This window comes from Heterodontus francisci, chromosome 26, assembly GCF_036365525.1.
Source record: "Heterodontus francisci isolate sHetFra1 chromosome 26, sHetFra1.hap1, whole genome shotgun sequence".
Taxonomy (NCBI): Eukaryota; Metazoa; Chordata; class Chondrichthyes; order Heterodontiformes; family Heterodontidae; genus Heterodontus; species Heterodontus francisci.
Genome location: NC_090396.1, coordinates 6,821,030 through 6,847,381, shown reverse-complemented (window position 1 = coordinate 6,847,381; position 26,352 = coordinate 6,821,030). Strand labels below are relative to the sequence as shown.

At 45.5% G+C, this 26,352-nt stretch overlaps 1 protein-coding gene across 1 annotated transcript in view; it reads left to right on the top strand.

Annotated features, from left to right (window-relative positions):
* The window catches only part of LOC137384522 (protein HEATR9-like), a 282,848-nt gene that overhangs the window by 192,173 nt on the left and 64,323 nt on the right, over positions 1–26,352 (top strand). Inside the window, exon 15 of the mRNA XM_068058659.1 lies at positions 19,488–19,561. Within this exon, the coding sequence (XP_067914760.1) occupies positions 19,488–19,561 (74 nt within the window). The remainder of the gene's footprint in view (positions 1–19,487; positions 19,562–26,352) is intronic.

The window sequence follows — 26,352 nt, the reverse complement described above, 5'->3', positions numbered from 1 at the left end:
AAAGGTCATGGAGCAAAGGCAAACAATATGTTAATGGTGTTTTGAAAGACAAAGCATTAGTACAGATTAGGTGTGAATATACTGAATATAGAACATCAGCAAGTGCAAACCTGAAGAAAAACAACCTGAAAAAAACAGTGGGTAAGCAAACTGAACAAACTAAGATGAAATGAAATAAATGCAAAAAATGTAAAAAGGAATGCAAAAAAAAGGAAGAAAAAATAACTAAAAATGACTAAAAATGAAAGTAAAGTGGGGGGCTGTCATGCTCTGAAATTATTGAACTCAATGTTCAGTCCGGCAGGCTGTAGTGTGCCTAATCGGTAGATGAGATGCTGTTCCTCGAGCTTGCGTTGATGTTCACTGGAGCACTGCAGCAATCCCAGGACAGAGATGTGAGCATGAGAGCAGGGGGGAGTGTTGAAATGGCAAGCAACCGGAAGCTCAGGGTCCTGCTTGCGGACTGAGCGGAGATGTTCCGCAAAGCGGTCACCCAGTCTGCGCTTGGTCTCCCCAAAGTGTGGTCTCCTCTACAGTGAGCAGCGAATACAGTATACTACATTGAAAGAAGTACAAGTAAATCGCTGCTTCACCTGAAAGGAGTGTTTGGGGCCTGGGATAGTGAGGAGAGAGGAGGTAAATGGGCAGGTGTTACACCTCCTGCGATTGCAACCGCAGGAGGTGTAACACCTGCCCATTTACCTCCTCTCTCCTCACTATCCCAGGCCCCAAACACTCCTTTCAGGTGAAGCAGCGATTTACTTGTACTTCTTTCAATGTAGTATACTGTATTCGCTGCTCACAGTGTGGTCTCCTCTACATTGGGGAGACCAAGCGCAGACTGGGTGACCGCTTTGCGGAACATCTCCGCTCAGTCCGCAAGCAGGACCCTGAGCTTCCGGTTGCTTGCCATTTCAACACTCCCCCCTGCTCTCATGCTCACATCTCTGTCCTGGGATTGCTGCAGTGTTCCAGTGAACATCAACGCAAGCTCGAGGAACAGCATCTCATCTACCGATTAGGCACACTACAGCCTGCCGGACTGAACATTGAGTTCAATAATTTCAGAGCATGACAGCCCCCCACTTTACTTTCATTTTTAGTCATTTTTAGTTATTTTTTCTTCCTTTTTTTTGCATTCCTTTTTACATTTTTTGCATTTATTTCATTTCATCTTAGTTTGTTCAGTTTGCTTACCCACTGTTTTTTTCAGGTTGTTTTTCTTCAGGTTTGCACTTGCTGATGTTCTATATTCAGTATATTCACACCTAATCTGTACTAATGCTTTGTCTTTCAAAACACCATTAACATATTGTTTGCCTTTGCTCCGTGACCTTTTGGTCAGCTATGTGGCCTGGTCCAATCTGCACCTTCTCCTTTGTTATCTCTTGCCCAACCCCCACCTCACTTGTTTATAATCTGTGACTTTTCTAATATTTGTCAGTTCCGAAGAAGGGTCACTGACCCGAAACGTTAACTCTGCTTCTCTTTCCACAGATGCTGCCAGACCTGCTGAGTGAATCCAGCATTTCTTGTTTTTGTTTCAGATTTCCAGCATCCGCAGTATTTTGCTTTTATTAACTGGGATAGTTTTAGTGTGAAAGGAATTGAGGGAGCAGAATTCTTGAGGTGCATTCAGGAGAGGTTTTTTGCCCAGTATGTAGCAAGTCCAATAAGAGAGGGTGCAGTTTTAGACTTAGTTTTAGGAAATGAAGATGGGCAGCTGGAAGGAGTGGCAGTGGAAGAGCATTTTGGTGATAGTGATCATAATTCAGTCAGTTTTAACATAATTATGGAAAAGGATAGAAAGAGAACAGGAGTTGGAGATCTCAATTGGGATAAGGCCAATTTTACTAACATGAGGAGTGATTTAGTGAAAGTGGACTGGAAACAGCTACTTGAAGGTAAATCAGTGTTAGAGCAGTGGGAGGCATTCAAAGGGGAGATTCAAGGGGTTCAATGTAAACATGTTCCCACAAAGAAAAAGTGTGAGGCGGCCAAATCTAGAGCCCCATGGATGTCAAGGAGCCTACAGGTTAAGATAAGGCAGAAAAGGAAAGCTTATGTCCGACACCGAAACTCAATACTACAGAAAGCCGAGAGGAGTATAGAAAGTGGAGGGGTGAAATCAAAAAGGAAATTAGGAAAGCAAAGAGAGGGTATGAAAGAATATTGGCAAGCAAAATTAAGGTGAACCCAAAGATGTTTTATCAATACATTAAGAGTAAGAGGATAACTAAGGAGAGAGTAGGGCCCATAACAGACCAAAAAGGTGACCTATGTGTAGGAGCGGAAGATGCTGGTATGGTTCTTAATGAATACTTTTTATTTTATTTTATTTAGAGATACAGCACTGAAACAGGCCCTTCGGCCCACCGAGTCTATGCTGACCATCAACCACCCATTGATACTAATCCTACACTAATCCCATATCCTTACCACATCCCCACCTGTCCCTATATTCCCCGACCATCTACCTATACTAGGGGCAATTTATAATGGCCAATTTACCGATCAACCTGCAAGTCTTTGGCTGTGGGAGGAAACCGGAGCACCCGGTGAAAACCCACGCAGACACAGGGAGAACTTGCAAACTCCACACAGGCAGTACCCAGAATCGAACCCGGGTCGCTGGAGCTGTGAGGCTGCGGTGCTAACCACTGCGCCACTGTGCCGCCCTCTTGCCCTTTGCGTCTGTCTTCAGAAAAGAAGGGGACGATGCAGATATTGTAGTTAAGGAGGAGGAGTGTGAAGTATTGGATGTGATAAACATAGGGAGAGAGGACGTATTAATTGGATTAGCATCCTTGAAAGTTGATAAATCACCAGGGTCAGATGAAATGTATCCTAGGCTGTTAAAAGAAGCAAGAGAGGAAATAGCAGAGGGTCTGACCATCATTTTCCAATCCTCACTGGATACAGGTGTGGTGCCAGAGGATTGGAGAATTGCTAACGTTGTACCTCTGTTTAAAAAGGGAATGAAGGATAGACCGAATAATTACAGGCCAGTCAGTCTAACCTCAGTAGTGGGCAAATTATTGGAATCTATTCTGAGACACAGGATAAACTGTCACTTAGAAAGGCACAGGTTAATCAAGGATAGTCAGCATGGATTTGTTAAGGGAAGATCTTGTTTGACCAACTTGATGGAATATTTTGAAGAAGCAATAAAGAAGATAAATGAGGGTAGTGCAGTTGATGTGGTCTGCATGAATTTTAGCAAGGCTTTTGACAGGTCTCACATGGCAGACTGGTTAAAAAAATAAAATCCCATGGGATCAAGAGAAATGCAGCAAGGTGGATACAAAATTGGCTCGGTGGCAGGAAACAAAGGGTAATTGTCGACGGGTGTTTTAGCTGTTTCCAGTGGAATTCCACAGGGCTCAGTACTGCCTTTTGTGATGCATATTAACAATTTGGACATAAATGTCGGGGGCATGATCAAGAAGTTTGCAGACAACACAAAGATTGACCATGTGGTAGATAGTGAGGAGGATAGCAGTAGACTGCAGGAAGATATTGATGGTCTGGTCAGATGGGCAGAAAAGTGGCAAATGGAATTCAACTTGGAGAAGTGTGTGGTGATGCATTTGGGGAGGTCAAACAAGGCAAAGGAACACATGATTAATGGGAAAATACTGAAAAGTGTAGAGGAAGTGAGGGACCTTACTTACCTTCAGGAGTGGAGAGCAGTCGGACCTGTGTGGAAACAACCAGAACCGGGAGCAGATAAATCCAGCGCGAGGCTTGGGGCCTTCACTTACCCTCAGGAGTGGAGAAAAAGCCAACAGTGACGTCACAGGAAAGCTGCAAGTTGATTGGTTGGTGAGTCACTGCTGTTAGGGAATAGGTCTAAATATGTCTATCTAAGGTAGGAAAGGTTTACAGTTTTTTTTCATATATAGTAAGTATTGTTTTTTAGGGAGTTCCGTAGTAACGAGGACCAGGGAAGAGGGGCCCAAGAGTAATTGATATTATTTGACATTAAGATCTTCCAAAAGGTTTAATTTAAAGGGTTAAGTCATGGCAGAAGAGCTCAAAGCCATGGTGTGCTCTTCGTGCTCCATGTCGGAAGCCAGGAACATTTCCAGTGCCCGGGACCGGCATGTGTGCAGGAAGTATGTCCAGCTGCAGCTCCTGGAAGCCCGAGTTTCAGAGCTGGAGCGGTGACTGGGGACACTGTGGAGCATCTGCGAGGTGGAGAGTATCGTGGATAGCACGTATAGAGAGGTCGTCACACCGCAGGCTCAGACTCCACAGGCAGGAAGGGAATGGGTGACCACCAGGCAGAGCAAGAGAACTAGGCAGGCAGTGCAGGAATCTACTCTGGCTATTCCCTTGCAAAACAGATATACTGCTTTGTATACTGTTGGGGGGAATGGCCTCTCAGGGAAAAGCAGCAACAGCCCAATTCGTTGCACCACGGTTGGCTTTGCTGCACAGGGGAGGAGTAAAAAGTGTGGCAATGCAATAGTTATAGGGGATTCAATTGTAAGGGGAATAGATAGGTTTTTCTGTGGCCGCAAACGAGACTCCAGGTTGGTATGTTGTCTCCCTGGTGCTAGGGTCAAGGATGTATCAGAGCAGTTACAGGACATTCTGAAGGGGGAGGGTGAACAGCCAGTGGTCGTGGTACACATTGGTACAAACAGCATAGGTTAAAAAAAAGGATGAAGTCCGTAAAGCAGAATATAGGGAGTTAGGAAGTAGGTTGAAAAGTAGGACCTCAAAGGTAGTGATCTCAGGATTATTACCAGTGCCACGTGCTAGTCAGAGTAGAAATAGCAGTATATAACAGATGAATACGTGGCTGAAGAGATGGTGTGAGGGGGAGGGTTTTAGATTCCTGGGGCATTGGGACTGGTTCTGGGGGAGGTGGGACCAGTACAAACTGGACGGGTTACACCTGGGCAGGACCGGGACTGATGTCCTTGGGGGCGTATTTGCAAGAGTGGTTGGGGAGGGTTTAAACTAAAATGGCAGGGGGATGGGAACCTTTGCAAGGGGTGGGGGGGTGCAATCAAAGACAAGAACAAAAGACAGTAAGGGGAATAAGAAAAGTGATAGGCAGAGAAAACAAGGGCCAGAATCAAACAGGGCCACAGTGAAAAATAGTGGGAAGGGGACAGGCAATGTTAAAAAGACAAGCCTTAAGGCTTTGTGCCTTAATGCGGTTAGCATTCTCAATAAAGTGGATGAATTAATCACGCAATTAGATGTAAACAGGTATGATATAGTCGGGATTACGGAGTCATGGCTGCAGGCGGTGGGACATGCCTCCACCATTTCCTCAGGCAGCTCATTCCAGATACCAACTATTCTTTGTGTGAAAAATGTACCCCTTTGATCCCCTTTAAACCACCTCCCTCTCACCTTAAATAGTGGGTACCTGGAATGAGCTGCCAGAGGAGGTGGTGGAGGCAGGAACAGTAACAACATTTAAGAGGCATCTGGACAGGTACTTGAATGAGGAAGGCGTAGAGGGATATGGAATTAATGCAGGCAGGTGGGATTAGTATAGAGAGGCATTATGATCGGCATGGACACGGTGGGCTGAAGGGCCTGTTTCTATGCTGTATAACTCTATGACTCTATAACTGGAATCCACTCTGAAAATCTCTGCATGACACTGAACCGTCTGTGCTACAGAGAGTCTCACTGTCTGTGCAGATCAGCACTCTGCTCCTACACCCACTCAGTGTGCTGCTGCATATGGTTCTCCAAGAGGTTTCCCAATCTCTCAATGGAGGAGCTCATGCGATCAAATCTCTGAGTCATGACCAAGCACACATGCTGCATGGACTCCTCCATTGTCTGCCCACGGCTCCTGAAGGCCTCAGTGAACTCCAACATTTGGGAACTCATCTGCCTCTGATACGCCCTCCATGTGCCTGACACCCAAGGCCCAGCATCTTCACCCAGTGGAATTGTGATATGTGGCTCACCCAGGGTTTCCCATTCTAATCTTGATTTAGGCCTAACTGAGGTGAGTGTGTCTGTGCTGGTGGAAGGTACAGAGGAATGATGTGATGTTCCTGAGCCTGCAGCATCCCTCCCCGTCGAGGAGGCCAGTGATGACTGTGCTGGGGCACTCTGCTCCCCTTCCACCACCCACCCTGTGGAAACAAAGGAAGGTGGTGATGAGAACTTGGGTTACTCAGCAGGTGAATCAACAGAACCAAACACATCGATGACAGTGGGCAAGGTACCACAGCGTGGATTGGGCAGGAGCTGCCTCCATGCCCTTCACCTACAGACAGATCAATCAAATGACCCTGCTGTTTATGGCTACCTGTCTCCTCATTGCCCACAGCCTGCCACAATGATGCCCTTGCAATGTCAGATTGTGCAGGTCCACCACACCACACCCGGTGTAAGAGACATCTCACAGCTGTTTTCCTGCAGCATGAGGAAAGAATGATCTAAGAGTGGCCTGGCCTCCTCCTCCTATTCCAACATGACATTGACAAGAGCTGGCACACTCCTCAGTGATGCCCACTTTTCAGGTGGGCCCATATGTGAGGGTGACTGACTTCTCAGTGATGCAGCTGGCGACTTGATCTGCCATTGTTAGGGAGAACTATGGACACTCAGTCTGCTCGGCTCATGTCCCTGCTTGTTTAAATACAGTTAGAGCCCCGTCACCTGGGTCTCATTTACCTCAGCTTGCCAAACATTATCCGGCCATTGAATCTTTTCCAGCACTGGGCCCAGGTCCTTCTAGTCACTCCTCTACTGCTGACCTCCATTGCCACTTCCATCCAGGTCTGTTTGGTGTCTCTGGGCAGACGTCTTCTGCCAGACGCTGGGCACAATATCTCTCACCTCTCAGCAACTGCCTCGGTTAATGTCTCAAGAGAGAGACCTGAGAACCTAGGGGCTGCCCATGGACGCCTGCCCATGCCAAAGCCGGTCCACTGCCTGCACATCTCCTTGGCGAATGGCAAGCCCTGTCATAGTTGCCTTTTCAAAGGGCCCTCCATTTTGAGCTCCCGCCTCCGAGCAGCTCCTGCTGTTACTCAGTGGGTGTCGAATTCACCCCCAGGTCAATTAGGACCTTTACATTTGAAAATCACACGCATCACTGACACTGATGCAACGTGGAGTCAGAACCCAGAAATGTTCCAGGAGTCTGGTTCCCGACCCCAGATTGAAAATCCAGGCCAATGTTTCAGGTCGATGACCTTCCTTCAGAATGGGAAGAAGTTTGAGATGTAACAGATTTTAAACATGTACAGAGGCAATGAAAGAGGGGAGGGGAGAAAGAATAAAAGGGTGGAAGACAGGAGAGATTAAACGACAAAAGGGATGATGGTGCAAGGAAAAGGGAGTGGTATTGGGACAAGTAAAGAAACAAAAGATGTATCTACAGGAGGTTTGACTGACAGAATGATGGACAACTGCCATCCGAAAACAAAATAAAGAGAAAAATAAGACCATGAAATTAAAAGCTGGCAAGAGAAAGGGAAAAATATGGGGGCAGAGATGATGATCTGAAATTGTTGAACTCAGTGTTGAGTCCGGAAGCCTGTAACGTGCTGAATCAAAAGCTGAGCTGCTGTTCCTCGAGCTACATTGAGCTTCACTGGAACTATGCAGGAGTCTGAGGACAGAGAGGTCAGTGGGGGAGCAAGGTGGAGAATTTAAATGACAGGTGACCGGAAGCTCAAGGTCATGCTCGTGGACTGAATGGAGGTGTTCTGCAAAGTAGTTACCCAATCTGTGTTTGCTGTCCCCCAGTGCAGAGGAGACCACATTGTGAGCAGTGAATAGAGTATACTAAATTGAAATCATCATTTTACCTGGAAGGAGTATTTGGGACCTTGGATAGTGAGGAGTCAGTAGGTAAAAGGGCAGGTGATGCGTCTCCTACACTTGTATGGGTAGGTTCCATGGGGTGATTGAAGAGTGGACTAGGGTGTTGCAGAAGGAATAGCCTTTTTAGAGTGCTGGAAGGGGAGGGGAAAGAAAGGTATGTTTGGTGGTGGCAGCAATGGTGGAGGATTCACTGGTCAAATATAATTTTCCTTTTACAAGTTTATGCTGACTGGTAATTATTGACCCATACTCTTAATAGCCAATTAATCAGGTCCCCAGGCTTTCATTAGGCTGATTGGCCTGTAGATGCCAGCTTTATCCCTCTGCCCTTTTCTGAATATGGGTATAACATTTACAATTCCCCCAGTCCTCTGGCATTGCTCCCATTTGCAAGAAGGATTGGAAGATGTGGCCAGAGCCTCTGCAATTTCCACCCTTCCCTCAGTATCTGAGGATTCATCCCATCTAGATCAGGTGATTTTTCTGTTTTAAGTATTGCCAACCTTTTAAGTACTTCCTCTTTATCTATTTTTCTCCTATCCAATAACACTACTGCCTCATCCTTTACTATTACATTGGCAGCATCCTCTTCTCCAGTGAACACAGATGAAAAGTATTCATTAATCCTCAGCCATGCCCTCTGTCTTCAGCTCCATATTTATTTGACTGCACTTTTACTATGTGTGTTTATAAAAGACTTTTGGGTTCCCTTTTACCTTAGCTGCTAATCTATTCTCATACTCTCTCTTAGCCCCTCTTATTTTCTTTCTCAGTTCTCCTCTGCACTGGGCTTGGTTCACAATCGCGCAGTGGTTAGCACCGCAGCCTCACAGCTCCAGCGACCCGGGTTCAATTCTGGGTACTGCCTGTGTGGAGTTTGCAAGTTCTCCCTGTGTCTGCATGGGTTTTCTCCGGGTGCTCCGGTTTCCTCCCACAAGCCAAAAGACTTGCAGGTTGGTAGGTAAATTGGCCATTATAAAATTGTCACTAGTATAGGTAGGTGGTAGGGAAATATAGGGACAGGTGGGGATGTGGTAGGAATATGGGATTAGTGTAGGATTAGTGTAAATGGGTGGTTGATGGTCAGCACAGACTTGGTGGGCCGAAGGGCCTGTTTCAGTGCTGTATCTCTAAACTAAACCAATCATAACCCTGACATTTATCATAAACCTCCTTTTTCTGTTGTATTTTAATCTCCATATCTTTCATGATCCAGGGAGCTCTAGCTTTGGAGGTACACCCTTTTCCCCCTTGTGGAAATATATCCAAACAAAGGCCTCCTATTGTTCAATTACAGTTTTGCCATCCACTACAACCAGATCCCAGACTACAACTAGCCCTCCCCAGTTAAGCATTTTTACTCTTGATTGCTCCTTTCCCTTTTCTAAGCCCGATGCTGTTATGATCTCTGTTTCCCAAATGCTTCCCCATTGAATGATCCCCTCGCCCACTTCATTTCCCAGAACTAGATCCAGCACTGCTTCCTTCCTACCTTGACTACACTTTCTCCCAGCCTGCTTCCTGAAGGACTTCATTCATTCTCCCAGTTTCTTCATCTCTATTGTATCTGTTCTGATGATGCCACCTTCCATACTAGTGTTTCCAATATGTTTTCCTTTTTCCTCAACCAAGAATTCCCCCGCTCTGTGGTAGACCGGGCCCTCGACTGTGTCCAACCCATTTCCTGTATTTCTGCTCTCACCCTTCCTCGCCATCCCAGAACCATGATAGGATTCCCCTTGTCCTCACCTTCCACCCCACCTGTCTCCATATTCAACAAATCATCCTCCACCATTTCCACCACCTCCAGCGTGATGTCGCCACCAAACATATCCCCTCACCTTTCAGCATTCCGAAGGGACTGTTCCCGCTGTGACACTCTGGTCCACTCTTCAATTACCTCCAACACCCACTCCCCTTCCCACAGCAACTTTCCATGCAAGCACAGGAGATGCAATACCTGCCCTTTTACCTCCTCTGTCCTCACTGTCCAGCGCCCCAAACATTTATTGCAGGTCAAACAGTGATTTACGTGTATTTCTTTCAATTTAGACTGTATTAACTGCTCACAATGCAGTCTGCTCTACACTGGGATGGTCAAAGGCAGGTAGAGTGACCACATTGCAGAACACCTCCATTTGGTGCTCCACAAGCATGACCCGAAATTCCAGTTACTTGTCATTTTAATTCTCCAGCCCACTTCCACTCTGACTTCTGTTTAATAAGAACAGCGGCGGTGGGAAGGAGCAAGACTGAGTGGGACCAGCACAGGGAGCGGAGAGCAGTCGGACCTGTGTGAGAGCAGTCCAGGCACGCCGGAGTTTTGAAAAAAGGTCAACAGTGACATCACAAGAAAGCTGCAAGGTGATTGGTTGGTGAGTAACAGGTGTTAGGGAATAATTCTAAATAGCTTGGTAAGTAACTAAAGTAGAGAAAGGTCAACAGTTCTTTTTTAATATAGTAGGTAGTTTTCTTTTCGGAAATCAAGGTTCCAAGTGTAAATAATCTAATTTTTGGATAATTTAAGGGAATAAAAACAGTGGGCAAAAAAAGTGACATCACAGGAAAACCGTAAATTCATTGGTTGGTAAGTAACTGCTAATTTGAATTATCTATTCTAAGGTGATTTCAGATTAAAGGTGAATAGAAGAAATATTTTACAGATTAAGAAACTAAAAACAAGTCAGAAATTTAAAAAACAAATTAAAATCTAATTCAGTAAAATAGAGATGCAGGGCCAGGTGATGTGTTGTACCTGCATGATGTGGGAGCTGGTGGACCCCATTGTGGTTCCTCGTGACCACATCTGTAGCAAGTGTTGGCTGCTCGAGGAACTCTGGCTCAGAGTTGATGAGCTGGAGTCTGAGCTGCAGACACTGCGACACATCAGGGACGGGGAGAGTTACCTGGACGCTGTGTTTCAGGAGACAGTCACATCCCTTAGATTAACTACCTTAAATTTGGCTAGTGGTCAGGGGCAGGAGGGTGTGACTATGAGTGAGGCAGGCAGAGGGATCCAGGAGGTAGTGTTGCAGGAGCCTCAGCCCTTTTCCTTGTCCAACAGGTTCGAGATTCTTGCTCCTTGTGTGGACGAGAGCAGAGACTGTAGGGAGGATGAGCAAACTGACCATAGCACCATGGTACAGGGAGCCATTCAAGTGGGGGGAGAAAAGAGAAATGTAGTTAAATCGAGGATGAAATAGTTAGGGGCATAGACACTGATCTCTGTGGCATGGATCGAGAGTCCCTGTGCCTACTTGGTGCCAGGGTTCAGGACATCTCATCTGGGCTGCAGATAAACTTGGAGTGGGAGGGGAAAGATCCAGTTAGAGTCATAGAGTCGTACAGCATAGAAACAGGCCCTTCAGCCCACTGTGTCCATGCTGACCATAATGCCTATCTATACTAATCCCACCTGCCTGCATTGATTCCATATCCCTCTATGCCTTGCTCATTCAAGTACCTGTCCAGATGCCTCTTAAATGTTGCTACTGTTCCTGCCTCCACCACCTCCTCAGGCAGCTCATTCCAGATACCCCTTTACCCCTTTAATCCCCTTTAAACCTCCTCCCTCTCACCTTAAATCTATGCCCTCTAGTTTTAGTCACCCCTACCATGGGAAACAGACTCTGACTATCTACCCTATCTATGCCTCTCATAATTTTATATACCTCTATCATGTTCCCTCTCAGCCTCCTTCACTCCAGGGAAAACAGACTATCCAATCTCTCTTTATAACTCAAGCACTCCAAACCAGGCAACATCCTTGTGAATCTTTTCTGCACCCTCTCCAATCACATCTTTCCTGTAGTGCGGCGACCAGAACTGCACACAGTACTCCAAATGCGGCCTAACCAACGTTATGTACAACTGTAACATGACGTCCCAACTCTTGTACTCAATGCCTCGGCCGATGAAGGCAAGCATGCCATACGCCTTCTTCACCACCCTGTCTACCTGTGTTGCCAGGGAACTATGTACTTGCAACCCAAGGTCTCACTGCTCAACAACACTCCCCAGGGCCCTGCCATTCACTGTATACATCCTGCCCTGGTTTAACTTCCCAAAATGCATCACTTTACACTTGTTTGCATTAAATTCCATTTGCCAATCCCTTGCCTACTTTCCCAGTTGATCTATATCCTGTTGTAACCTCAGACAACCTTCTGTCCACTATACCACCAATTTTGGTGTCATCTGCAAACTTACTAATCATGCCCCTTACATTCACATCCAAGTCATTCATATATATGACAAACAACAGAGGGCCCAGCACCGATCCCTGCGGCACACCACTGGTCACCGGCCACCAGTCTGAAAAACAACCCTCCACTACCACCCTCTGCCTCCTGTCACCAAGCCAATTTTGTATCCAATTTGCTAGCTCACCCTGGATCCCATGTGTTCGAACCTTCTGGACCAGCCTACCATGCGGGACCTTGTCAAAGACGTTGCTAAAGTCCATGTAGACAATGTCCATCGCCCTGCCCTCGTCGATCCTCTTAGTTACCTCCTCGAAAAACTCAATCAAATTCGTGAGACATGACTTCCCACACACAAAGTCATGCTGACTATCCCTAATCAGACCATGCCTTTCCAGATGCATATAAATCCTGTCTCCCAGAATCCCTTCCAATAACTTTCCCACCACTGATGTAAGGCTCACCAGCCTGTAGTTCCCTGGCTTATCCCTGCTGCCCTTCTTAAATAAAGGCACAACATTAGCTATCCTCCAGTCTTCCGGTACATCACCCGTGGCTAACGATGATACAAAAATCTCTGCCAGGGCCCCAGCAATCTCCTCCCTTGCTTCCCATAGCATCCTAGGATACACCTGGTCAGGCCCTGGGGATTTATCCACCTTAATGTGCTTCAAAACCTCCAACACCTCCTCCTTTGTAATGTTGATATGCTCCAGGATATCGCTGTTCCCTCCCTTGAACTGACTAGCTTCCATGACCTTCTCCATGGTAAATACTGATGAGAAATATTCATTTAAGACCTCGCCCATTTCCTGTGTCTCCACACATAGATTACCACACTGATCCTTAAGGGGACGTACTCTCTCCCTCGCTATCCTTTTACTCTTAATATACTTATAGAATCTTTTAGGATTTTCCTTTATCTTATCTGCCAGGGAAATCTCATGGCCCCTTTTCGCCTTCCTAATTTCCTTCTTAAGTGTACTCCTACATCCCTATACTCCTCGAGGGACTCGCTCGATCCCAGCTGCCTATACCTGACATATGCCTCCTTCTTTGTTCTGACCAGACCCTCAATATCCCTCGTCAACCAAGGTTCCCTAAACTTGCCAGCCTTGCTCCTCCATCTAACAGGAACATGCCGGCCCTGAACTCTTCCTATCTCACTTTTAAAAGCCTCCCACTTGCCAGACGTCCCTTTACCTGTAAACAGCCTCTCCCATTCAACTTTTGAGAGTTCCTGTCTGATGCCATCGAAATTAGCCTTCCCCCAATTTGGGACTTCAACCTGAGGGCCAGTCCTATCCTTTTCCATAACTATCTTGAAGCTAATAGAGTTATGGTCACTGGTCCCAAAGTGCTCCCCCACTGACACATCAACCACCTGCCCATCCTCATTTCCTAAGAGGAGGTCGAGTGTAGCCCCTTCTCTTGTAGGACCATCCACATACTGCTTCAGAAAACTATCCTGGAGACACTTAACAAATTCTTCCCCATCTGATCCCTTAGCACAAAGACAGTCCCTGTCAATATTAGGGAAGTTAAAATCACCTACTATTACAACCCTGTAATTCCTACACCTATCTCTGATTTCCCTACATATATGCTCCTCCACTTCCCTCTGACCCATATGGCCTCGGGATATCGTCTCTAAGTACTGCCGTGATGTCCTCCCTAATCAATAGTGCCACTCCCCTCCTCTTTTACCTCCACCTCTGTCATGTTGGAAGGATCGGTATCCCAGAACATTGAGCTGCCAGCCCTGCCCATCCCTCAACCATGTTTCCGTAATAGCTGTAATATCACAATCCCATGTACCGATCCATGCTCTGAGTTCATCTGCCTTACCTGTAAGGCTTCTTGCATTAAAGTAAATACAGTTTAGCCTACCAGACCTTCCAAGCTCCCTGTCTTGCCCCTGCCCAGCCTGCCTACTGGACTTGCTTTAACCTCTACATTTGCCTCAACTATCTCATCTGAGAGACTACTATTTTGGGTCCCAACCCCCTGCAAGACTAGTTTAAACCCTCCTGAATAGTACTTGCAAACCTCCCCATAAGGATATAGGTCCCCCTCCAGTTTAGATGCAACCCGTCCTTCTTGTACTGGTCACCTCTGCACCAGAAGAGATACCAATGATCCAAGTAGCTGAAGCCCTCCCGCCTACACCAGCTCTTCAGCCACGCATTCATTTGCCTAATCCTCCTATTTCTACCCTCACTAGCACGTGGCACAGGGAGTAATCCTGAGATTACAACCCTAGAGGTCCTGCTTTTTAATCTTCTGCCTAACTCCCTATATTCACTTTGCAGGACCTCATCTCTCTTCCTGCCTATGTCGTTAGTACCAATATGGACCACAACCTCTGGCTCACCCTCCCCTTTCAGAATGTCCCGCAGGAGCTCGGAGACATCCTTGACTGTCGCATCAGTGAGGCAACATACCATCCTGGAGTAAATAAAAGCAAAATACTGTGGTTCTGGAAATCTGAAATAAAAACAAGAAATGCTGGAAATACTCAGCAGGTCTGGCAGCATCTGTGGAAAGAGAAGCAGAGTTAACGTTTCGGGTCAGTGACCCTTCATCGGAACTCCTGGAGTCTCGTTTGTGGCCACAGAAATGCCTATCTGCACCCCTTACGATAGACTCCCCTATCACTATAGCTCTTCCAACCCTTTTCCTCTCCTGCTGTGCAGCAAAGCTCTCCGTGGTGCCACGACCTTGGCTGTTGCTGCTTTCACTGGGAGGTCATCCCCCGCAACAGTATCCAAAGCGGTATATCTGTTTGAGAGGGGGATGGCCACAGGGGACTCCTGCACTGCCTATTAGTCCGTCAGGTGGTCACCCATCCCTATTCTGCCTGTGCAGCCATTACCTGCGGTGTGACCAACTCACTAAATGTGCTATCCACCACGTCCTCAGCATGGCGGATGCTCCACAGTGAATCCACCCGCAGCTCCAGCTCCGTAATGCGGCTAGCCAGTAGCTGCAGATGGATATACTTCCTGCACACATGGTTGTCAGGGACACTGGAAGCGACCCTGATATTCCACATAGCGCAGGAGGAGCAGATCACGGGGCTGAGCTCTCCTGCCGTGACTTACCCTTAGGTTAATTAGTTACTCCCTTCATTAAAAAATACTAATTACACTCGGGATCTTGTTCTACCCACTTCAATCTTAAGTCCTTAAAATAAAATACTTTAGTAGTACTCACCTTATCACCAGAGATTTTTTTTCCAACAAAAAAAAACTTTCCCCTTTTTTTTAAGATATTCTAACTGCTGCTCCTCACCAACCAATCACCTTGCAGCTCTCCTCTGATGTCACTGTTTGCCTTTTTTTTTTAAACTCCGAAGCGCTGGAAGAGATCCTCTTCGCTCCCGGAAGGTGAGAGAGAGAATTGTCGTGGTCCACGTAGGTACCAATGGTAGAACGAGGATAGATGTTCTGCTGAGGGAATATGAGCAGCTCGGGGCTAAATTAAAAAGCAGAACCAAAAAGGTAATAGCTTCCGGATTACTACCTGAGCCACAAGCTAACTAGCACAGGGTCAATGAGATTGAAGAGGTAAATGCCTGTCTCAAAGATTGGTATGGGAGAAATGGGTTTGAATTCGTGGGACATTCGTGAATTCGTGAAGTGCTGGCAAATCGCATATCTAGGGCTGTAGATAGGGCTTTAAACTAAATAGTGGGGGGGAGGGTTTTGTTGCATGGAAAATTAGGAAGTCAAAGCTAAAGGAGAAGGTCGGAGTGCAGGTTAGTGATGAGGCTGATTGTTACCAGAATATAAATGATAGTTACAAGAATATAAATGGTAGGGACAGAACGTCATATTGCACCAAGGAATTGTACAAGAGTAGGGAAATTTGATGACAGAACAAACTTAAAGGCTTTGTATCTGAATGTGCAAAGCATTCGGAATAAAATAAATGAGTTAACAGCACAAATAGATACAAATGGGTGTGATTTAGTGGCGATTACTGAGATGTGGTTGCAGGGAAACCAGGTTTGGGAATTGAATATCCAAGGGTACTCAGTATTTTGGAAGGATAGACAGGAAGGAAAAGGAGGTGGTGTAGCTTTGTTAGTGAAGGAAGAGATCAGTGCTGTAGTGAGAAATGATATAGGCACTGGAGATCAAAACGTAGAATCAGTCTGGGTAGAAATAAGAAATAGCAAGGGAAAGAAGTCCCTGGTGGGAGTAATCTATAGGTCGCCAAACAGTAGTTCCGCAGTGGGGCACAGTATAGACCAGGAAATACTAGGGGCTTGTCAGAAAGATACAGCAATAATCACGGATGATTTTAATATGCATTTAGACTGGATTAATCATATTGGCAAGGGGAATCTCAAGGGAGAGTTCATTGAATGTATTAGAGATTGTTTTTTGGAGCAATATTTTGTGGAACCAACCAGGGAGCAGGCTATTCTAGATTTGGTATTGTGTATTGAGGTGGGGCTAATTAATGATCTCATAGTTAAGGATCCTCCAGGGAAGAGTGATCATAGCATGCTAGAATGTCAAATTCAGTTTGAGGGTGAGAAACTGGAGTCCCACACAAGCGTTCTGGAGTTAAACAAAGGTAATTACATCGGCATGAGGACAGATTTGGCCCTAGTGGACTGGGCAGGAAGACTAAAATGTAGGACAGTTGATGAGCAGTGGCAGATGTTTAAGAAGATATTCAAATCCTCCCAACTAAAATATATTCCAGAGAGGAAGAAAGATTGTAAGAAGGAGAAAAAACATCCATGGCTAAGCAAGGAAGTTAAGGATAAAGACAAAAACTAAGGCATACTATATTGTAAAGGCCAGTGGCAGGCTGGAAGATTGGGAAACTTTTAAAGATAAACAAAGGGTTACTAAAAAAGTAATAAAAAGTGCAAAGGTAAATTATGAAAGAAAACTAGAGCAAAATATAAAAACGAACAGCAAAAGCTTCTGTAAGTATCTAAAAAGTAAGAGAGTAGCTAAAGTGAATGTTGGTCCCTTGGAGGATGAGACTGGGGAGTTAATGGTGGGGAACACAGAAATGGCGGAGACACTGAATCAGTATTTTGCCTCAGTTTTCATGGTGGAGGACACCAGTACCATCCCAATAGTAACAAGTTATGCAGAGGTTATAGAAAGGGAGGAACTTCGAACAATCATCATCACTGGGGAAAAAGTACTGAGCAAACTATTGAGATTGAAGGAAGACAAGTCCCCAGGGCCTGATGACCTCCATCCCAGGGTCTCAAAAGAAGTGGCAGTGAAGATAGTGGATCCATTGGTTATAATATTCCAAAATTCCCTGGATGCGAGAAAGGTTCCAGTGGATTGGAAAAATACTAATATAACGCCCTTATTCAAAAAAGGAGGGAGGCAGAAAGTCGGAAACTATAGAGCAGTTAGTTTAACATCTGTCGTTGGGAAATTGTTAGAATCCATTATTACACTTGCACTTGCTTAAAACCTGTTCCATCTCTAACTTTTTTTTTTAGTTCTGATGAAAGGTCTTCGACCTGAAACATTGGGCTGGGTTTTTGTTCTGGGCTTGGGATCCTGAAGTCAGGTGCATTTTCAGGTCCTGCCCCCACATCGTGGTGCCTGAGGCTTGACACAATTTTTGAGCAGCAGGCCAATTATTGGCCAGGGTGTGTGCTCACCATCCAATTAAGGACAGTGGGCGGGGCTCCTGATGCTGGACGGCCTATAGGAGGCCCTCCAGCAGTGACACATCAGCAGAGATGGGATCTGCTGATGTAGATAGGGGGGAGAGAGCATCTCAAGATGGAGGTGCCCTCTGAAGAGCTTTTAACAAAGGTGAAATTTATGCTGGCTATTAGTGTGGCGGGGGAACCTGCAAGCCATGAATAGCTGTCAACCCGACCAACCATTCACTTCTAAACTGACTCAGAGGCAGGAACATACCGGCAAACCAGCAAGCCAGCTGGTGCTAGGAAACCATGGACCCATCTGCCTCCAGTCCCGCCTCCGCAGCTGTTTAAAATTTCAGCTGGTTAACTTTGTTCCTCTTTCCACAGCTGCTGGTAGACCTGCTGAATGTTTCCAGCATTTTCTGTTTTTGTTTCCTTCCTCATATGGCTGGAAATACACTGATCAAGAAAGTTCTCTTATACACATTTCAGGAATTCCGAAGAAGGGTCACTGACCCGAAACGTTAACTCTGCTTCTCTTTCCACAGATGCTGCCAGACCTGCTGAGTGGTTCCAGCATTTCTTGTTTTTATTTCAGGAATTCACCCCCTGTTTGCCCTTTTACCCTATTATTATCCCAGTCTATATTAGGATAATTGAAATCCCCCATTATAACTATGCCAGTTCTTGCATCTTTCTATAATTTGCTCCTCCGTTTCCTTCCCTATAGTAACCTATAGTAAACATCCAACACTAATAGCTCCTCTATTGCTTCTTCATTCGAACCAAATAGGCTCTGTCTTTGGCCCCTCGACTACATCATCTCTCTCCAGTGCTATTGCAGTTTCTTTGATAAATATTGCGACCATCCCTTCTTTTATTTTCCTTCTGTATCTTTTTAGAATACCTGTAGCCAAGAATATTATTTTTCCCCTTCTTTCAGATCGGTCTCTGTTATTGCCACTATATCATCGTGCCATGTTGTGACTTGTGTCTGCAGCTCACTGACCTTATTGACCATGCTTCATGCATTTACAGACATACACTCCAAATCCATCTGGACTGCCTCGCATTTTCCCCCTGTCTTATCCCTCCTATTTCTGAAGTATTCTTCACTTTAGTGCAATTTGCCTCTCCTAGTCCCCTGTCCATCTTGTTTCTCCTCTCTAATGTTTTGTAAATTAATGTAAAGCCTTCTCCATAACACTAATTAACTCCTCTGGTTGGTCTGTTGAGGTGCAACCTGTGCCCCTTGAACAGGTCCCTCCTATCCCAGAACTGGTCCCACTGCCCTAGGAACCTGAAGCCCTCCCTGTGCACCATTTGTCCAGCCACACATTAATCCCTCTTGTCTTACTGCTCCTAGACTCACAAGCATGTAGCACTGAGAGTAGTCCAAAGATTACAACCTCTGAGGTCATGCTCTTTAACTTTTTTTTCCAAGTTCCTAAAACCCTGACTCCAGGACTTCAATCTTCATCCTTCCTATATCATTAGTTCCTACAAGGACCATGACTCCCTTTGGACTGATGAGTGTTCTGCACCCTCTCAATTCTGGCCTGGCACTAGTGAGGTAACACACCACACTGAACTCATGTTGAGCCCTGCAGATATTTGTTAAGTAAATGTTTACCTGTTCTATGATTAGCTGTAAGGTATTTTCTACTAAAGTCAGGGCATGTTGCTAAAACAGTGTCACTGCAGTCACACCTGTGTCTGGTCATTGATTTCTATTGGATGATGCTGGTTCTATCAAAGCCTGTCACAGGATGACTTTCTCTGGTGATGATGTGCAAGTTAACCTTTTCCTTCTTGTACTTCAGGCTGTGCGCCGACGGACGGCCCTAGTTGTGAATTTGCTGAATATGAAGAGGATCGTGTGGGAACATGTTGAACAGTGAGTCCTTAACAGGCCCATCGGAGTCAAATGAATCACAATTATTCTCCCACTCCCAGCCTGCGTATGTTCTGATGGAGCAGACTACCTGCCTGATGTAGAAGCCGCCTGAAACTTGTCCTGTTGAAAGTGGGCAGGTTCTACCATGTGTGAGCCGTACACTCCGCCAGAGTACTGCCCAGGCCATGAGGTGAAAATTACCCCACAACCACCACCCCCCGCCCCCCTCCAAACCAGATATTGCTGCCTTCTATCTCCTCTGCCCGAGCTGCTGCTTTATACTTCGCAGTAGTTTCCATGTATGAGCGAAGCTGATACAAGTCAGCTACTGTGACACACTGCCAAGCACAAGCACTAATGTTGACTGGTCTGTCACCAAGACTTATGGTGATGATGATTGGTTGATTGTACCTTTCTCAGCTCAGAGTTTGCCTGTTCCAATAGATATAAAAATCCCACAGTCTATTCAATCAGGAAGATGGGCATTTTCCCTGTGTCTTGTCCAACAGTTACCTCCTCAGCCAATAACACCAAAAGGAAAAGAAACAGAGAAATCGAGCACTTGTTTAATTTATTGTTAGTGAGATCATGTTGTGCGTAGTTGGCTGCAATTTCTGCCTACTTTTTTAGTCATTCATAGGATGTGGGCATCATTGGCTATGTCAGCATTTATTGCCTAGCCCTAATTGCCCTTGAGAAGGTGGTGGTGAGCTGCCTTCTTGAACTGCTGCAGTCCATTTGGGGTAGGTATACCCACAGTGCTGTTAGGAAGGGAGTTCCCGGATTTTGACCCAGCGACAGTGAAGGAACGGCGATATAGTTCCAAGTCAGGATGGTGTGTGACTTGGAGGGAAACTTGTAGGTGGTGGTGTTCCCATGCATTTGCTGCCCTTGTCCTTCCAGGTGGTAGATGTCATGAGTTTGGAAGGTGCTGTCGAAGGAGCCTTGGTGCGTTGCTGCAGTGCATCTTGTAGATGGTACACACTGCTGCCACTGTGCATTGGTGATGGAGGGAGTGAATGTTTGGGTGCCAATCAAGGGGCTGCTTTGTCCTGGATAATGTCAAGCTTCTTGAGTGTTGTTGGAGCTGCACCCATCCAGGCAAGTGAAGAGTATTTCATCACAGTCCTGACTTGTGCCTTGTAGGTGGTGGACAGGCTTTGGGGAGTCAGGAGGTGAGTTACTCACTGCATAATTCCCAGCTTCTGACCTGCTCTTGTAGCCACAGTATTTATATGGCTACTCCAGTTCAGTTTCTGGTCAAGGGTAACCCCCAGGATGTTGATAGTGGGGGATTCAGCGATGGTAATGCCATTGAATGTCAAGAGAAGATGGTTAGATTCTCTCTTGTTTGAGATGGTCATTGCCTGGCACTTGAGTGGCTCGAGTGTTAGTTGTCACTTATCAGCCCAAACCCGAATGTTGTCTCGGTCTTGCTGCATGCAGGCATGCACTGCTTTAGTATCTCAGGAGTCACGAATGGTGCTGAACATTGTGCAATCATCAGCGAACATCCCTACTACTGACCTAATGATGGAGGGAAGCTCATCGATGAAGCAGCTGAAGATGGTTGAGCCTAGGACACTACCCTGAGGAACTCCTGCAGTGATGTCGTGGGACTGAGATGATTGACCTCCAACAACCACAACTACCTTCCTTTGCGCGAGGTATGACTCCAACCAGCAGAGAGTTTTCTTCCTGATTCCCACTGACTGCAGTTTTGCTAGGGCTCCTTGATGCCATACTCAGTCAAATGCTGCCTTGATGTCAAGGGCAGTCACTCTCACCTCACCTCTTGAGTTCAGCTCTTTTGTCCATGTTGGGACTGAGGCTGTAATGAAGTCTGGAGCTCGGTGGCCCTGGCGGAACCTAAACTGAGCGTCAGTGAGCAGGTTATTGTTGAGTAGGTGCCACTTGATAGCACTGTTGTCGACATCTTCCATCACTTTACTGATGGTTGAGAATAGACTGATGGGGCGGTAATTGGCTGGGTTAGATTTTTCCTGCTTTTTGTGTACAGGACATACCTGGGCAATTTTCCACATTGCCGGGTAGATATCAGTAGTTGTAGCTGCACTGGAGCAACTTGGCTAGGGACGCAGCTAGTTCTGGAACACAAGTCTTCAGTACTATTGCCAGAATATTGTCAGGGTCCATAGCCTTTGCAGTATTCAGTGTCTTCAGCCCTTTCTTGATATCATGCTGAGTGACTCTGTGATGCTGGGGACCTCAGCAAGAGGCCAAGATGGATCATCAACTCGGCACTTCTGGCTGAAGATTGTTGCAAATGCTTCAACCTTATCTTTCATGCTGATGTGCTGGGCTCCCCCATCATTGAGGATGGGGATGTTTGTGGAGCCACCTCCTCCAGTTAGTTGTTTAATTGTCCACCACCATTCACGACTGAATGTGACAGGACACAGATCTGATCTGTTGGTTGCGGGACTGCTTAGCTCTGTCTATCACATGTTGCCTCTGTCCTTTAGCATCATGTACTCCTGTGAGGTAGCTTCACCAGATTGGGGTCAAATTTTGAGGTACGCCTGGTGCTGCTCCTGGCATACTCTCCTGCACATTGGTCCACCGGCTTGATGGCAATGGTAGAGTGGGGGATATGCCGGGCCATGAGGTTACAGATTGTGGTTGAGTACAATTCTGCTGCTGCTGCTGATGGATGCCCAGTTTTGAGATGCCAAATCTGTTCTGAATCTATCCCATTTAGTGCGTCGGTGGTGCCACATAACACGATGCAGGATGTCTTCAATGTGAAGACAGGACTTTGTATCCACAATGACTGTGCAGCAGTCACTCCTACTGATGCTGTCATCAGTGAACGAGATGGGATTTTACAGCATTCCAGTAGTAATAAAGTTACCATGATTGATACTGGCTTTTTATTCAAGATTTTTTATTTCATTAACTGAATGTAAATTTCCCAGTTGCCGGGATGGAATTTGAACTGCTGTCTCTGGGTCATTAGTCCAGTCCTCTGGATTACTAGTCGAGTAACATTACCACTGATAACCACTGTGTGACATGACCACTATGCTACTGTCTGTTGTATTAACACATTAAAAAGTTGGTAGTAAAGCACTTTGAGATACTCTGAGGATGTGACGAAGTGTGCTGCAGATGCTCAGTCTTCCTTGTATCAGACAGAGTTGGGATTTTCCCAGAATGTACTTGAACCCAATCATTTGTCAGGCAGTTACTCCCTCTATCACTCTTGTGGTGGGCACTGGAAGCTGTGTAAAATAGATCAAAGCAAGGCTTACATTTCCACAGCACCTTTCATGCCATTGGATTCTCTGAAAGTACTTTACAGCCAATTAAATACTTTGAAGAGTAGTCACTGTTGTAATGTCAGAAACATAAGTCACATTGCACACATCAAGATCCCACTAACAGCAACAAGATAAATGACCAGATCATCTGTTTTGGGCATGTTGATTTAGGGACAAATATTGGTCAGGACACTGGAGTGAACTCCCTTTCTGTTTGTGGGATCTTGCTGTGTTTTCTACATTACAACAGTGGTTTCACATGAGGTCATGGAAGGCGCTATATAGCCACAAGTCTTTCCTTCTGTTGTTTTTCTTGATAATTTGAGTCTCCCTTGCCAACGGAATAAGTCTAAGTTGTTGGTTTCCTATTTCCCGGTGTAGTGAGTCATGGAATGAGACACAATTTCCAGATGGAAAAGCCCCTCCAGATTCTTGCTGTAGCATTCTGTGACCTCAGCATGGAAGTATATGTCCATTAGTTCAACCATGGTGAGTCAGTCACACCGTCACACTGTCTACATAGTGACCAACACTACCATTTGCTTCAGAGTGAAGAGTTCAGGATTCTGAGGTTGAATGCTTCCTTTGAATTAAGGGAATAGAATGCTGAGCTTCCCAGTCTGATGGAACGTTATTTGGAGCATCTGTAACCCAGTGTTGAAAAGTACTTTGTCAGTAGATTCTCAGACTGTCCTAGAAGACTGATTCTTCTGTTGTTTTGGAGGGTGATCTGGGTGTAGCTTCTCTGCACAGTTGCCCTTTATTCAGGTGGAAACAGGAGTGATTCCCTTACATATCGACTGTGTATAATTCCCTCCTAACATTCTCTTTCTGGGCCTTGCTTTCTTCCCTGACAAAGGTGTTTCAAGCAGTCTATCTGCTGCTCAGACCCTCATCATTGCCTTTGTTACCTCCACACTTGACTATTCTCTTCCGGATGGCTTCCCACCTTCCACCTTCTGTAAACTTCCGCTCAGCTAGATTTCTGCTGTCCATAATCTAATTAGAACCAACACCCATTCGCCCATCGCCCCTGTGCTCGCTGATCTACATTGACTCCTGGTTCAGCAACACCTCAATTTTAAATGTTCATCCTTGTGTTGAAATCCCTCTATAGCTATGCCCCTCCCTATCTCTTTCCCTTACAACCCTTCGAGATATCTGCTCTCCTCCAATTCTGTCCTTTCGTGTGTCCCTCATTTTAATTACTCCAGAAATGGTGGCTGTGCTTTTAAAAGCCTGAAGATCTGGAATTCTCTCCCAAAATGTTTTGTTCAGCTGTCCTAATATTGCCGTATGTGGCTTTTTTTGTTGATAACGCTCCTTTGAAGTGCCTCCTGATGTTTTCCTATGTTAAAGGTGCTATATAAATGCAAGTTGTTATTTTTAAGATGCATCTTTTCTGGGTGTATGACTGGTGAGCCAAAACTTTAGCCTGGAAGCCCTGTTGCTGATATTTAAAAAGACTGCCTGATCGCCAAAGAACCTGCTATTCCAGCAGAGTTTTCATGAAGGAGAATAATCTGGTCTGCCATCCCTTCTCCTCAGAATTCACCCTCCCATGACTCTCTGCTGCAACAGGTTAGCCATGTTGGCAACATTCAACATATCATAACAGGGATGAGGAAAGACCTACTGACCCATCACAACCCATCTTGTTGTAAAGTTCTGTGGGTGTCCCTACCCCACATGGACTGCAGCCGTTCAAGAAGGCAGCTCACCACCACCTTCTCAAGGACAATTAAGGATGGGCAATAAATGCTGGCCTGGCCAATAACATCCAAATCCCAAGAACAAATACCAAATAAAGTACTCTAACTCTCTCTTCACAGCCCATCCCTGTAGTACTCAAACTCTACCAATTAGCTAACTACAGGCTGGCATTGCAAGCAACACCCACATCCCAATGAAAGCAGATCATTTTTTGCTGTGGGGTTTTTGATGATTAGAATTACTAGGCCTTACATTCCAGAACCATAAAAATGAGGTGCCACCCCAGTGAAGCTACAACACAGGACGACATGCATATTAAACAGCAGAAGCTCCGTGCAATAGACAGAGCTGAGCCATCCCAAAACCAACAGATCAGATCAAACATCTGCAGTCCTACCACAACAGTTGTGAATGGTGGTGGACAATTAAACAACTTAACAGGAGGAGGCTGCACAAATACCCCCATCTTCAATGATGGGGGAGCTCAGCACTTACAAACGAACATACAAATTAGGGGCAGGAATAGGTCATTTGGCCCCTCAAGCCTGCTCCACCATTTGATAAGATCGTGGCTGATCAGATTGTGGCCTCAATTCTATTTTCCTGTCTCCCTGCTATAACCTTTGACTCCCTTCTCAATCAAGAATCTATCTAACTCAGCCTTAAATAATGACCCTGCCTGCAATGCTCTCTGGGAAGAGAATTCCACAGACTAACAACCCTCTGAGAGAAAAAAATTCTCCTCGTCTCCATTTTAAATGGGAGACCCTTTATTTTAAACTGTGTCCTCAGGTTCTCATCTCTCCCATAATGGGAAACATCCTCTCAGCATCCACCTTGTCAAGTCCCTCAGGATCTTATATGTTTCAATAAGATCACTTCTCATTCTTCTAAACTCCAATGGATACAAACCCAACCTGTCCAATATTTCTTCACAGGGTAACCCCTTCATCCCAGGAATCAGTCGACTGAGCCTTCTCTGAACTGCTTCTAATGCAGTTTTATCCTTTCTCAGGTAAGGAGACCAAAACTGTACTATAGATATGGTCTCACCAAGAGCCTGTACAGCTGCAGCAAAACTTCCCTACTTTTATATTCCATTACCCTTGAAATAAACAAAAACATGCCATTTGCCTTCCTAATCATTCTCTATACCTGCAAACTAACCTTTTGTGAATCATGTACCAAGACACCCAGATCCCTCTGTACCGCAGAGTTCTGCAATTTCTCTCCATTTAAATAATATACTTCCTGCCAAAGTGAGCAAGTTCGCATTTTCCCACCGTATACTCCATCTGCCAAATTTTGTCCCACTCACGTAACCTTCCAAATCCCTTTGCAGAATCTTTGTGGCCTCTTCATAATTTACTCTCCTATCTTTGTGTCACTGGCAAATTTAACAACCATACATTTGGTCCCTTCATCCAAGTCATTAATATATAAATAGTAATTAGTTGAGGCCTCAGCACTGATCCCTGTGGCACCCCACTAGTTACAGTTTGCCAACCTGAACATGCCCCATTTATCCATACTCTCTGCTCCCTGTTTGCTAACCAATCTTCTATCCATGCTAATATGTTATTAGGTGGGGTCAGAGTAAGGGAGAAATAAATAAAGTCTAAATAGATTCATAGGGTCAAAGGAAATAGTAGCAGGAGTAGGCCATTCAGCCCATTGAGCTTACTCCATCATTCAAAGAGATCATGACTGATCATCTACCTCGACACCATTTTTCCCCACTATCCCCATATCTCTTGATGTCGTTAGTATTCAGATATCTATCGATTTCTGTCT